This window comes from Rattus norvegicus, chromosome 12 (assembly GCF_036323735.1).
Source record: "Rattus norvegicus strain BN/NHsdMcwi chromosome 12, GRCr8, whole genome shotgun sequence".
Lineage (NCBI taxonomy): Eukaryota > Metazoa > Chordata > Mammalia > Rodentia > Muridae > Rattus > Rattus norvegicus.
Genome location: NC_086030.1, coordinates 24,821,439 through 24,833,950, shown reverse-complemented (window position 1 = coordinate 24,833,950; position 12,512 = coordinate 24,821,439). Strand labels below are relative to the sequence as shown.

Sequence of the window (12,512 nt, the reverse complement as noted above, 5' to 3'; positions counted from 1 at the left end):
CTCTAGCCAGGAGAGCAGAGTCAAGAACACATACGTGCAGGGAGACACAGCTGCAGCCCAGCTTCCTAAGGGCTCTACATCTGCTCCTGGGAGCTTCCGAGGCAAGGAAGCCCTGAAGAAGTTGATGGAGAGCCAGTCAACCAAGCATGGTGGCACAGGCCTATGGTCCTAGCACTTACGAAGTGAAGGCAGGGGGATGGTATGTCTGAGACCAGTCACCCTGGATAATGTATTGAGAAACCCTGTCTCCAAAGGGCAGCGAAAGAGGTGGAGAGATGGCCCAGCAGTTAAGAGCGCGTACTGCTGCTGGGAAGAGATGGCGCACACCTTTGATCCCAGCACTCAGGAGGCAGAGGTAGGCAGATCTCTGAGTTTGAGGCTAGTCTGGTATACAGAGTGAGCTCCAGGGCAGCCAGGGCTACACAGAGAGACCCTGTCCTGAAAATCAAAACAAAAAGCAAAGAATACAAACTGCTTTTACCGAATTCGGTTAACATCCTGACATCAGCTGGCTCACCACCACCCATGATTCCAGTTCCAGGGGACGTAACAGCTCTAGCCTCTGAGGGCACTTGAACTCGTGTGCATAAACCCACATAAAGACATATACAATATTAAAAATAAAATAGAGTCTTTTTTAAAAAAAATAATAAAACCAAGTGATATGGTGCATACTTGCAAGCCCAGCACTTGGAAAGGTGAGGCAGGAGGATTTACATGTGTTCAGGACTAGCCTGGACTGCATAATGAGTTTCAGGCCAGCCTGTATTACATCCTGAGATCCTGTCAGAAAAGAAGGAAGGAAGGACGGAAGGAAGAAAGGAAGGAATAGAGGTCTGAGAAAATGGCCCAGTCAGTAAAGTGCTTGCTACCTAATGTGGGAAACCGAGTTCTACCTCTAGTACTCACATCAAAGAGCTGGGCATAGAGGTGTGTGTGTGTGTGTGTGTGTGTGTGTGTGTGTGTGTGTGTGTGTGTGTGTGTAAAACCCAATTGCTGAGGTGGCTGAAGCAGGAGACCCTCTGGGCTTGCTGTCTGTCAACATAGCCAAGTCAGTGAGTCCCAAGTAAAATGGAGAGGCCCTGTCTGAAAAAGCAAAGTGGTCAGCACTTGGAAGAAACAGACAAGCAGAGTTCTGTGAGTTCGAGGACAGCCTGGTGAATGAAGAGAGTTCAAGCCGGGGAGGCTGGTGAGACCTTGTCCCAGAAAGAAACAAAGGCAGAAAGGAAGGAAGGGATGGAGAGAAGGAGGGAGGAAAGAGAGAGAGGGAGAGGAAAGAAAGGAGGGTCTGTGGTGTCTTGTTGAGAAACACTCTCTGGCCTTCATATGCACTGAAACACATGTTCATGTAACTTTCACATACATGACCAGGAACACACAGATACTACTATGAACAACAATAAACAAGGTTAATGGAGAGGGCTGTCACAATAGAAATGACATCAGCCTGTTTCCTTCATCTCCACAGTCACCCTGTGTCCCTCTTGGCCCACAATGTACCTTGCCTGTTCATAGATCCCTCTCTTGTACCTCTGCCCAGGAGATCTTCTCTCCTTTCTTCTGCCCATGAAACTCCTATTCATCCTTCAGTACCCAAGTCAAAGGTTAAAGCATGTTGGTCCCACAGAGAACTTAATCTTTCCATTCCCTCAGGATCACATTGTGGTGGCTGACATCCCTTACATATCTCATCTGTCCACAAGAGATGCATTCGGTGTACACCTTCCCAGCTACAGAGTGAGCTATGTCATAAGCAGAAGCCGTGGGAAGGGATTTTGGCCAACTAGGACTGAGTTTTCGATGCCACACCATGATAATTGAAGTAAGATTCCGTTCCCGACTTTTAGGAGCTATTAAACTCTTGTGACCTCAAACAATAATAAAAGATGCCGTCTACAGCCTGAACTGCGTCATGATTTCAGGCCAGCCTGGATGACATATCTCTTTGTGTACATAGTGGTCCTTGGTATCTGAAAGGAATGGATGTGGGGATCCCGAGAATCCCAAACACGGGATACTCAAGTCCCTGATATAAAACTGTACAAGTGTGAGCATGTACTTTGCAGTCCCAGTACCCACGACGCTAAGGCAGGAGGATCTTGATGTGAAGCCAGCCTGATCTACCAACAAGACTCTGTCTCAATTAAAACTCTAAGCAATCAATTAACTAATTAATTAAATTCAGGTGTGGTAGTATATTTCTAGCACTTGGGAGGCAAAGGTTTAAGGAGAGTCCGCAAGTCTGGGGTTGGCCTGCGCTAACATAGTTTATTCCAGGCCAAGCCAGGGCTACATCACAGGACCGAACACAAACAAGCAAACAGGCTGGGAAGCTGATTCAGTAGATGCACCACTTACTGTGTGAGTATGGAGACCAGAGATTGGGGCGTCAGAACCCACATAAATGTCAGGCAGGTGAGGTTGCCCACTGGCAATCCCAGTACTCAGACAGAGACAGGGGTGCCTGGGAACAAGGTGGCCATCTTTACTAGCTGGAATTAGCAAGCTCTGGGTAGAGAGACAAAGCCTCAATAATAAAGTGGAGAGTAAGTAAGGAAAATATCCAGTGTCAACCTCAGGCCTCCACACTGATGCACACCTCCCACACATGTGCCTACGTTCATTCAAATGTGCATGCACACTGCCCACATTCACACAAACCCCCATAAACCCATATGTACATGACCAAATGAGTTCGTACAGGGATCTCCTGGAACCTATGGCCACCCTCTCACCTCTAGACTTCTTAAAATACAGACCACTATGTAGCTGATAGATGTGCTGTTTTGCTTAGGGGATAATGGTAAGAAAACAACAGGCGGATAGGTTTGCTTGGACAGCGTTTTGCTATGCAGTCCTGGCTGGGCTGGAAACAGTCTATGTAGAGCAGGCCGGTCTTCAACTCACAGAAGTCTACCTGCTTCTGCCTCCTGAGTGTAGGGATGAAGATTCTGTAGTACCACAGCTGGAAGGTTGGTTCGTTTTTGAAGATTGGTTTTGTTTTAAATTATGTGTATGTCTGTGTACGGGTATTCGAGAGTAGGTGCAAGTTCTATGGAGGTATGGGAGGGCCTCAGATCCCTGGGAACTGGAGTCACAGACAGTTGTGAGCCACTCAACACGGGCGCTGGGTAGTACTCGAGTCACCTGCAAGAACAGTGCCGCTGCCAGTCACTGGGCCATCCCTCCAGCACATCGCCACATTAGGTATTGAGCCAAGAGTTCCAGGAATGAACTGCACGCACTATGCTCCCCCTGTTGTTGTCTGCGTACAAATAGATGGGTTTCACTGCGGCAGTTTCTTTATAGCTTATCAATAGATATCGAGACGGGATCTCATTTATCCCAGCCTAGCCTTAAACTCACCGTGGAACCCAGGATAAGCTTTAGGTCCTGATCTCCTGCTCCCACGTTCCAAGGGTTGCTATTACAGATTGTGATACCATATTCCATTGATGAGATGCTGGGGATAAAACCTAGGGCTTTGCATGTGGTAGACCAGAACTCCAGCACTGAGCTCCGTCTCCAGCCTTTTCCTGTGATGGTTTTATACATACATACCTATGCTGTCTTCTCATCCACCCTCCCCCATTGCCCTCCCTGATGCTCCCTCTCTTCTTGCTGACTCCTTCCTCACCAAACAACTTCATGTATGTATGTATGTGTATATACATATATTCCTTATTAATTTAATATATTAATATTCATATATTTATTTATGTTCTCTCCTTTTATTCCCCTTTCGCCTTCCTAGCACCCACAGGAGGGCTGAGGGAGCAGAGACGGGGATGCCTGAAGCTTGATGGCCAGCTCAACGGCATTGATAAGTTATTAGTTTAGTGAGACCCTGTCTCAAAAGTAAGATAAAGAGTGATTGAAGAAGATACAGAACATCAACCTCTGTCCTTCACACACACAAACACGTACACACACACACATGCACGCACACATCCACGCACACATGTACATATGCGCGCACACACTAATAAATAAATAAATCTGCACTCTATATATGGAGGGAAAACACATGCTTTTTTTTTCTGAGTCTGGCTTTTTCCACTCACTGATCTCTTGCTCCCTCCACCTTCCTGCAAATGTCATAATTTCATTTTTCTTTACAGTAAAGTAAAATCCCATTTTGTATGTGAGTCATATTCTCCCTCTTCGTAAAACATGTTTAAATCTCAGTTTGTGTGTGCGTTCATGCATGGGCTCATAGCCTCTGATCAAAGAGGTCAACTTGTAGGAGTCAGTTCTGTCCTTCTCTATCTGGGTCCTGGCGATCAGCCTTTCAAGCTTGGAGGCGAGAGCCTTTGCCATCTGACCTACCCTGGACCACGTTTTCTTTATCCCCTCAGTTATGGCTACACACCTATGCTGGTGTTGTGTCTTGGCTACTGTGCGTAGCGCGGCGACAGACATGGATGGGTAGGAGTTCCTGGTGGATACTGATTACAGCCCTTTGATTATATGCCAAGGCCGGGTCACGTGGTAGTTGTGGTTGTTCCTTCAGCTTTTGAAGAACTCTCCATACTGATTCCCATCGTGGCTGTGCCAGTTCACCCCCACCCCCCGCCCTCACCAACCATGTTTTAGGGTTCCTCTTTCCCCTACATCCTTCCCAGTATTTAAGTTTGTTTGCTTGACAGCCATCCTGACTAGAATGTAATGCATTTTTAATTAGCATTTCCTGATAGCTAAGGGTGTTTTTTTTTTTTTTCAAATATTTATTGTCCAAGCTATTACTTTGCACTCGCTCCCCGCCCCTCTTGGTGAGATAGTGGTGTACATCTCCAGAGGCAGGCTGAGCTCTATGAGTTTAAGGCCAGCCTGGTCTTACAGAGCGAGTTCCAAGACACCTAGGGCTGCACAAAGAAACCCTGTCTCCGAAAAAAAAATTATATCTGTATGTGGTTTTTTTGTGAGTATTACCTGTGCATCATGAGAGTGCCTGGAGCCCACGGAGGCCAAAAGAGGATGCTGGATGCCCTGGCACTGCAGGAGCCATGTGGGTTCTGGGAATTGAACTGGAGTCTGGAAAAACAGCTGGTGTTTTTGACCACCGAACCCATCTCTCCAGTTCCTGCTTTGAGTACTTTCTATTCAGCTTATTAGTTCTTTTTTTTTTTTTTTTTTTTTTGGTTCTTTTTTTCGGAGCTGGGGACCGAACCCAGGGCCTTGCGCTTCCTAGGTAAGCGCTCTACCACTGAGCTAAATCCCCAGCCCCAGCTTATTAGTTCTTTAATTAATGATTTATCTTCTGTGATCTGCGGAGATCTTTGTAATTCTAGGCATTAATCTCCTGTCCGATGCATGGGTGGCAAAGGTTTTCTCCAAGTGTATAAGCGTCTCTTCACTCTGCCGGTTTGCTTTTGAAACAGAGTCTCGCTCTGGAGCTCAAACTGACCTTAAATTAACTATGTAGCCCAGGTTGGTCTCAAACTCGCAACCCTCCTGCCTAAGTGTTGAGATAATATGTGTATGTGATCAGACCCGGACCCGCTGGTTTTTCAGAAACACACCTGTGAGCCACTGTGTAGCTCCTAGAGCCATCCAACATGTCTCCAGAGAAAGCTTTCAGAGTTGGTTTTCTTCCATTATGTGGGCTCTGAAGGATTAAACTCAGGCTGTCAGCTTTGCCTTTACCCACCCCTGGAGCCATCTTGGCAGCCCCTCCAATTCCTCTTTTTGTATTTCGTCTGGGCCCCTAGCCCATGGAATGGTGCCATCCACAGAAAGAGCAGACTCTTCCTCAGTTAAACACATGCCCAGAGGTGTGTCTGCTAGGCGATTTTTAGATCGCAGCAAGCTGGCGAGAAAGATTACACAGCTGAACCAGGTCGATCTCAGACTCTACACTACAGAGGCCAGAAACGTACAGGCTCTTCAGAAGCAGGAAGTGTGACAGTCAAGACTGTCCGTTCAAGAGCTGAGGTGCAGTTCAGCAACAATAGACTTAGTGTACAAGGGCCCTAGGTTTAACTCCAGCAAAAAAAAAAAAAAAAAGCTGTCAGTTCAGGGAAGCTTAATCCTTAGAAGGCTAGGCTTCATCTTAAAAGGAAAAAAAAAACAAGTTTTGATGTGTTTGTGAGTACGGGTACATGTGTTAACAGTACACATGTAAGTCGCCTTCCACTTTGAGACGGGGTTTTTTGTTAATGTTTATGCCGGAGCAGCCAGCCCACAAGCTAGAGAGGACTCTCCTGTCTCTGCCGCCCATCTCACTGTAGAACCATGGTAATTAGATTCACGTGCTACAGTGCCTAGAATAAAATGAGTTCTGGGTATCAAATACTCATGGTTGTTTGACAAGTAAGTGCCTTTCCTATTGAGCCATCTCCCCAATCCTCCCCCGTCATAATTCTTGGGGTTCCTAGGGATCGAACCTGGGGCCTAAATTGATGCTAGGCAACTAGGTAACACAATTTCCTCGCTGAATTAGATCCACAGTCCTTCACCTTGAAAACTTCTCTTTTCCCAAGCCTGGTAACTATGAGAGCCTGAGACAAACCAGCTGGAGCTGGCTCAGTAGGTGAGTCTGCTCTCTAACCTTCCTGAGTGCACACTGTAACAAGTTAAGCTTCTGTGTTACACTCAACAAACTCCTTATTTGTCATATTGTGGTCTAAGGTGGGTTCCTTTCCTGTGGCCTAAATATTTGCAAAGTTTCCTACCCCATTCAAGTACACACAGGAAGAACCATCCCTATTCAAGCACACTAGGAAGAAGAGACCATTCGAAGCCCGGTACCAACACAACTTAACATTTTATTATATGGGACAAGGAAGATTCGCTTCTCGGGCTCTCCGTTTCCAGTTCTCTACGCTGAGATAACAAGCTCTGAGAAGCGGTCCATGACAGAACTCAGAACAAGAGCCATACGAACCCCTAGAAACCTCAACCACATGAAGCCTGGATGTGTGTGCACAAAGGACTTGGTGGATGAAAAGTCAGCTTGATTTCAGTTACTTGGGCGTGACCCTGAAGACTCGGATGTGGATGGCTGAGTTGTTCCTGATCCTAGTCAGTGGCTCTCGAGAGTCAGTCTCTGGCTCCAACTCATCCACCAGCTCCACCGTGGAGGTATTAGCAGCCACCTGTAGGGACCCAAAGCTGCCTGCCTGCAGCTGCAGGGCGATGTTGATGGCACGGTTGATGGCCAGGCCCAAGCCATGAATGTAGATTTCAGTGCATGCGTTCTGCCCCCTAGTGCCTCCGTCCAGCAGCTTTTGGCAGCGAGCTAGCTGAGCCTTAAAATCAGTCTTCATGTTGACATAAATATCATTGGGCCTCCGCGGCAAGCGGTGGGGAAGTCGTTTCCGAAGGGTGTACTCCACGGGGTCCAGCTCAGCCTCGATGGCACCGCGGGGTTCTCTGTTTTCTGCCATGCTCTAAGTCCTGGCATGGAGAAGGAACGAGATTCAGGAAGAATGACAGAATCCTTTTCTGCCCAGCTTTCTAAGGGTGCAACCAGAAGGGGGCGCCCTCAACGCCCTCTTCCTTCCTAGCGTCTCAATCCCTTCCACTTCCGCTTTCTCCACTCCCAGTTTTAATTCATTCATCACGTGGCTCCCATTCCCGGCGTTTCCACGCCTACCTTCTTCCCTCCACAGTGCCCTTCACTCGTGTGAACCTCGCCGACCGATCCAAGTGGACCCCGCTGCCCACGATATGCAGAATAAAGAATCCGAACAGGAACGCCAGGCAGTCTCTTCAGCAAGGGCTACACACTGCGCACGCGTGTCCCCGCTCCAAGCCGGAATCCATAAGCTTGTGGCCTTCTGGGCCTCCGTTCTCTCCGCCCCTTTTCTCGTGCGCGTGTGCGAGGGAATTAAGTCTCGCGAGATTTGTGAATTCGAAGCGTTCTATTCTTGAGCGCTTGGAAGGGCGGGACTAGCTAGCAGAGGCGGGATTTATTGACAGAGGCGGGCCCAAGAGAGGCGTGGTGTGGATCACCCAGTTTTCCCCTCCCCTGGAGGGGCGGGACTCATGGATCTAGGCGGGAAGCAGGGTTGGTAGAAAGGGTTCGGAACTTCAGCCCGGGGTCAGCCTTGGAGCTGGGATCGCCCAGGGGCCGGAAGTCTGTAATCACTTCAGAGCAGTGGAATTGACAGCTGACCTCCCGCCCGAGGTCCTGGGAGATCCGGAAGCCGACAAATCGAAGGGATCGAGTTAAGGCCGGATGTCCACAATGGGCTCCTCCCTCTGCAAGGGACCCACATTAGGTGCCAAGCGTTTGCAGCTTCCCGCCACACCTCTTAACTGTCTTCTCCCGCCGCACTCAAGCTGCTCCTCCATGACCGGCAATCATGACCAGCCGCTCCCTGGTGGAAGGGACAAGAACTGCAGTACTTGGGTTCCTAACCCCTTAAAGTTAGTGAGGACTGGATCTCTGCCCAGATTGTTAAAGCCTTTGGACAGTTCCCTGCAGATGTGAGTGAGACCTGTATTTAGGACCTCGTCCTATAGCTCCAGACCACTTACGTAGGTAGAATCTGATTGAAGGCTGGAAAGAGAACTGTGCACCCTGCTGTATAGCCAACCTTGAAGTTGATTCCCCTGCCTCCACCTTGTGAGTGTCAAGATTATCGAGCACTCACTCAACTGAGCTACAACCCATAACTCTTGGGATTTCGGTTAAAGTGGAAGGTTTAACATTTTAGACCTTAGTTCGCTCCAAGTTGATCTATATATTTAATGAACATTTTAGGGGAACCTCAGGAAGAGTTGCACATATAAACCAAAATATCTTTTTTGTGGTGGGGAGGATAGGGTTTAACTATGTAGCTCAGGCTAACCTAAAACTCATGCTCCTGCCTTGGCCTGCTAGTGTTGCAGGTGTGCATGACTGCACCATATTAATGTGTTTATCCTAAAACTTGTGGCAAATAAATAGACTGAATTTAATAATTTTGTATTGTTGTTGGACTCATAGTCATCTCAGCAATTAAGAGCACTTGCTGCTCTTCAAGATGACTCCCAAAGGATCTAGGTTTGGTTCCCAGTACCCATGTTGGGTGGCTAACAGTCATCTGTAACTCCAGCTTCAGGAGAGCTGATGCCCTCTTCTGCCCAGACACAACAGGGCACATATATAAAAATTTAAATATATATTTACTTTTACAGCTATGGGTATTGTGTGTAGAGTGATTCGATGCAGGGAACATACTATGGCACGTTGTGGAGTCGATTCCTCAACCTTTACATGGGTTCTGAGGATCAAAGGCTCTCACGGTAAGCACTTGACACTCTGAACCATCTTGCCAGCCCCTTAAGACTTACCATGTAAATACAGTCATTAAGAAAAGTGTGCTGTTGGCAGATGTCTAGATACGAAAAATCAATAAAATAGAGAAGTCAGAACCACACAAGTACAACCAAGCCACTGGAGAAAGGGTCTCACAGCCAGGCTGGCATCGAATCAGTGAGAGTGCCCTTGAAGGTCTGATCGCCTACCTTCAGGTGCCAGGTATGGGAATCACAGGAGAGGCCAGCAGGGCTGATTTATGCAGTGCTGGGGAAGGAGCCCAGGGCTTCGTGCTTGCTACCATTTGAGTTATAGCTCCAGCCAATTCATTTTCTTGACAGAAATGCAAACATAGCACAATGCAAAAAGACTGTGTATCAAGTGCTTCTGAAACAGACCAGGAAAAGAAAAGGGCCTTAAGACCACAGTGTGGCGAGTGGCTCTGAATATGAAATTGTTAACTATAAACCAATTGGAGAAAATGTAAGGGAAATTTTCAGGAGGCTAGTCAGGCAACAAGTTCAGAGACAGGACCAGGGTGGAGTGGGAAATAAAGATAAACTGTCATTTATCAAAATTTCAAGGCTGGAGGGCCTACAGGTAAAACTACCCATTGTGAAGTCTAAGGATCTGAGGTAGGTCCTGGGGCCCACACAATAGAAGAGGAAAGTGTAGTCCCAGAAGCTGTCCTCTGACCTCCATGCACGAACACTCCCCAAACACACTCAAAATAAATACATTTAAAAATCTCAGAAACCTTTAAGGCTGGGCACGAAGACCCATACTGTAATACAAGCAAGCACTTAGGAGACTATGGCAGGAGGATTGTCATGGGTTTGAAGCCAGTTTAAGTTAGAGAGCTCCAGACTACACTGTAAGACCCTGTCTCAAAAATAAAACCTTTATGAAAGACCAAACTAGTATGAAAACAGGATGCACAAAGCTGCACATGGTGGTACACAAGAGGTCCAGGCACGCAGGAGGTGGAGGTCAGAGGGCAGGAGGCTGAGGCCAGCTTGGGTACAAAACCTGTCTAGAGAGAAGGGTTGGAGCGATGGCTCAATGGGTCAAGGGCATTCTGTACAAGCCTAATGACCTGAGGCTGGTCCCCAGGACCTAAAGAAGAGACATAACACCACAGTTGTCCTCTGACCTCCAAACAGTGATGTATGGAACATGTATGCTGCCACCCACCATACACCATACACACATGCACACATAATAATAGTAATATAATTATTATTATAAAGGGGGAGAAGGTAAAAGAAGCAATGGGATGGGAGAATATATTTAAATCATATTTAATAAAAGATTTGTATCTAAACTATGTAAAAACTTGGAACTGAAGAGTTGGAATCCAAGTGCCAAGGTACCTGTAAACCCAGCTTTCTGAAGGCTTAGGTACCAGGGACATGACTCGTGAAAGCAAAACACACATGTACATGCACATGCACACGTCTCAACAAGTAAAGAGAGAAAACAACCCAGCTGGAAATACTGACCCACGCCTGTAATCCCAGCGCTCCAGAAGCAGAGGCAGAGGCAGAGGCAGATGGATCTCTAAGTTTCAGGCCAGTCTGGTCTACACAGTGAGTTCCAGGACAGCCAAGGATGCACAGAAAAACCTTGTCCAGAAAAAGAAAGAAAAGAAGGAAGGAAAACAGAAAGACAGGAAGGAAGGAAGGAAGGAAGGAAGGAAGGAAGGAAGGAAGGACTCAATTACAAAATAGACGGACATTCGGGACATTTCAGCAGGGGCACAGGATGATAAGCACCTCACAAGGTGTTCAATATGATTATCCATTAGAGAAATGCACATTAAAACCACAGTGATGTGAGGAGCTGGAGATGTGACTCTGTTGATAGAGTGCCTGCCCAATGTACAGAAAACCCTGGATTTTACCCCTAGCGAGGCATAAACCAGAAACCTGGGCACCTGTAATCCCAGCACTCAGTTGGTAGAGGGAGGGGGGATACAAAGATGAAGGTCATTCTCACCTACACAGTAAGTTTGAGGCTCTGCTATGAAAAAAAAAAATGAAATCAAGCAAGAAAGAAGTAAATAAGTCTTGACAATATCACATACAGATGAAAATGCAGAAAAATCAGGATCTCACTTGTTTGATTTCTAGAAATGTGAAATTGTTCAGGGATTTATTGTGAAACTTTTCCCTCCAAATTGAACAATCTTAGAAGGAGGCTTTTTAAGACTCAGGAACCATACAAGGCTCAGAAAGTTCCTGAAACTAACAGAATTCATAGGAGATGGATCTTGGAAAAGCTAATTCTCAGTCCTACCCCTAGTATACAGTAGATAGATAGATAGATAGATAGATAGATAGATAGATAGATAGATAGATAGAGATAGAGATATATATTTCTCCACAAGTCCCACAAGGAGTTCCAAGGATGCAGCTTTTGTGAGTTAGCACCCATTGCAAGGTAGCCCTTCCAGTGTTACAGTTGCCTTTGAATCTTCCATGATCCTTCAAGTAACCCTAAGAGATTCATTGGTTCTCCAGGTTGAACTTTGGAAGAATTGTTTGCTTTGTGGGTGAATAGACATTTGTGTGTATCTCTATAGGAGAAGTTATCCAGTTATCATTCTAGAAAATACTCCTATAGTTTCCCCTAAATGACACAAGAAGAGCACTTCTGACCATTTAAATGATTTTACAGCATGGCGGTACACTCCTGTAATACCAGCATGCAGACAGGAGGATTTCAAGAGGTGGGCCAGCCTGGGCTGAGCAATAAGGCCCTGTCTCAAAACCAAAACAAACCAACAACAGAAAAACTGTACAAGGCTGGGGATTTAGCAAAGCATGCTGGAGGTCCTGTCCAAGCTCCAGGACTGCAAGACAACAGCAATACCTCAGACAAATAAAGGGTGATAGGGATGTCCACGGTAGTTCTGTATTGAAGAGCCCACAGTTGGAAAAGCCAGATGCCTTTCAGGTAATGAATGATAAAAGAACAGACTGTGAATTGTCCACCCACAATATTACTCAGCAACATGACTTGCACCAAGGAATCCTCTTGAGCTATGAGAACACCAGTTGTTAATGCGGCTGGGAGCATGGTTCAGTTGACACAGCACCGGCCGAGCACGCTAAGTCCTGAGTTTGATCCCTGGGATCCACATGAAATCTTAAACTGAGCATGGGAGTGTGTGCTTGTAATCCTGGTGATGGCAAGGTCCGAAGTGGAGACAGGAATTTCCCTGCACCTCAGGATCACACACCCAGGCTTAAACATGGCAATG

The 12,512-nt window shown here is 46.7% G+C and overlaps 1 protein-coding gene across 1 annotated transcript; it reads right to left on the bottom strand.

Annotated features, from left to right (window-relative positions):
- Positions 1-6,748: 6,748 nt before the first annotated feature.
- Pop7 (POP7 homolog, ribonuclease P/MRP subunit) lies at positions 6,749-7,790 on the bottom strand. The gene is made up of 2 exons (NM_001105918.1): positions 7,598-7,790; positions 6,749-7,398 (listed from the first exon to the last, which is right to left on the bottom strand). Exon 2 carries the CDS (start codon positions 7,386-7,388, stop codon positions 6,966-6,968), a length of 423 nt encoding a protein of 140 aa, NP_001099388.1. The 5' UTR covers positions 7,389-7,398; positions 7,598-7,790; the 3' UTR covers positions 6,749-6,965.
- Positions 7,791-12,512: the final 4,722 nt, after the last annotated feature.

Bases quoted from the DNA above. Each gene is read 5' to 3' on its own strand.
- Pop7 (NM_001105918.1), bottom strand. From the start codon at position 7,388: ATGGCAGAAAACAGAGAACCCCGCGGTGCCATCGAGGCTGAGCTGGAC.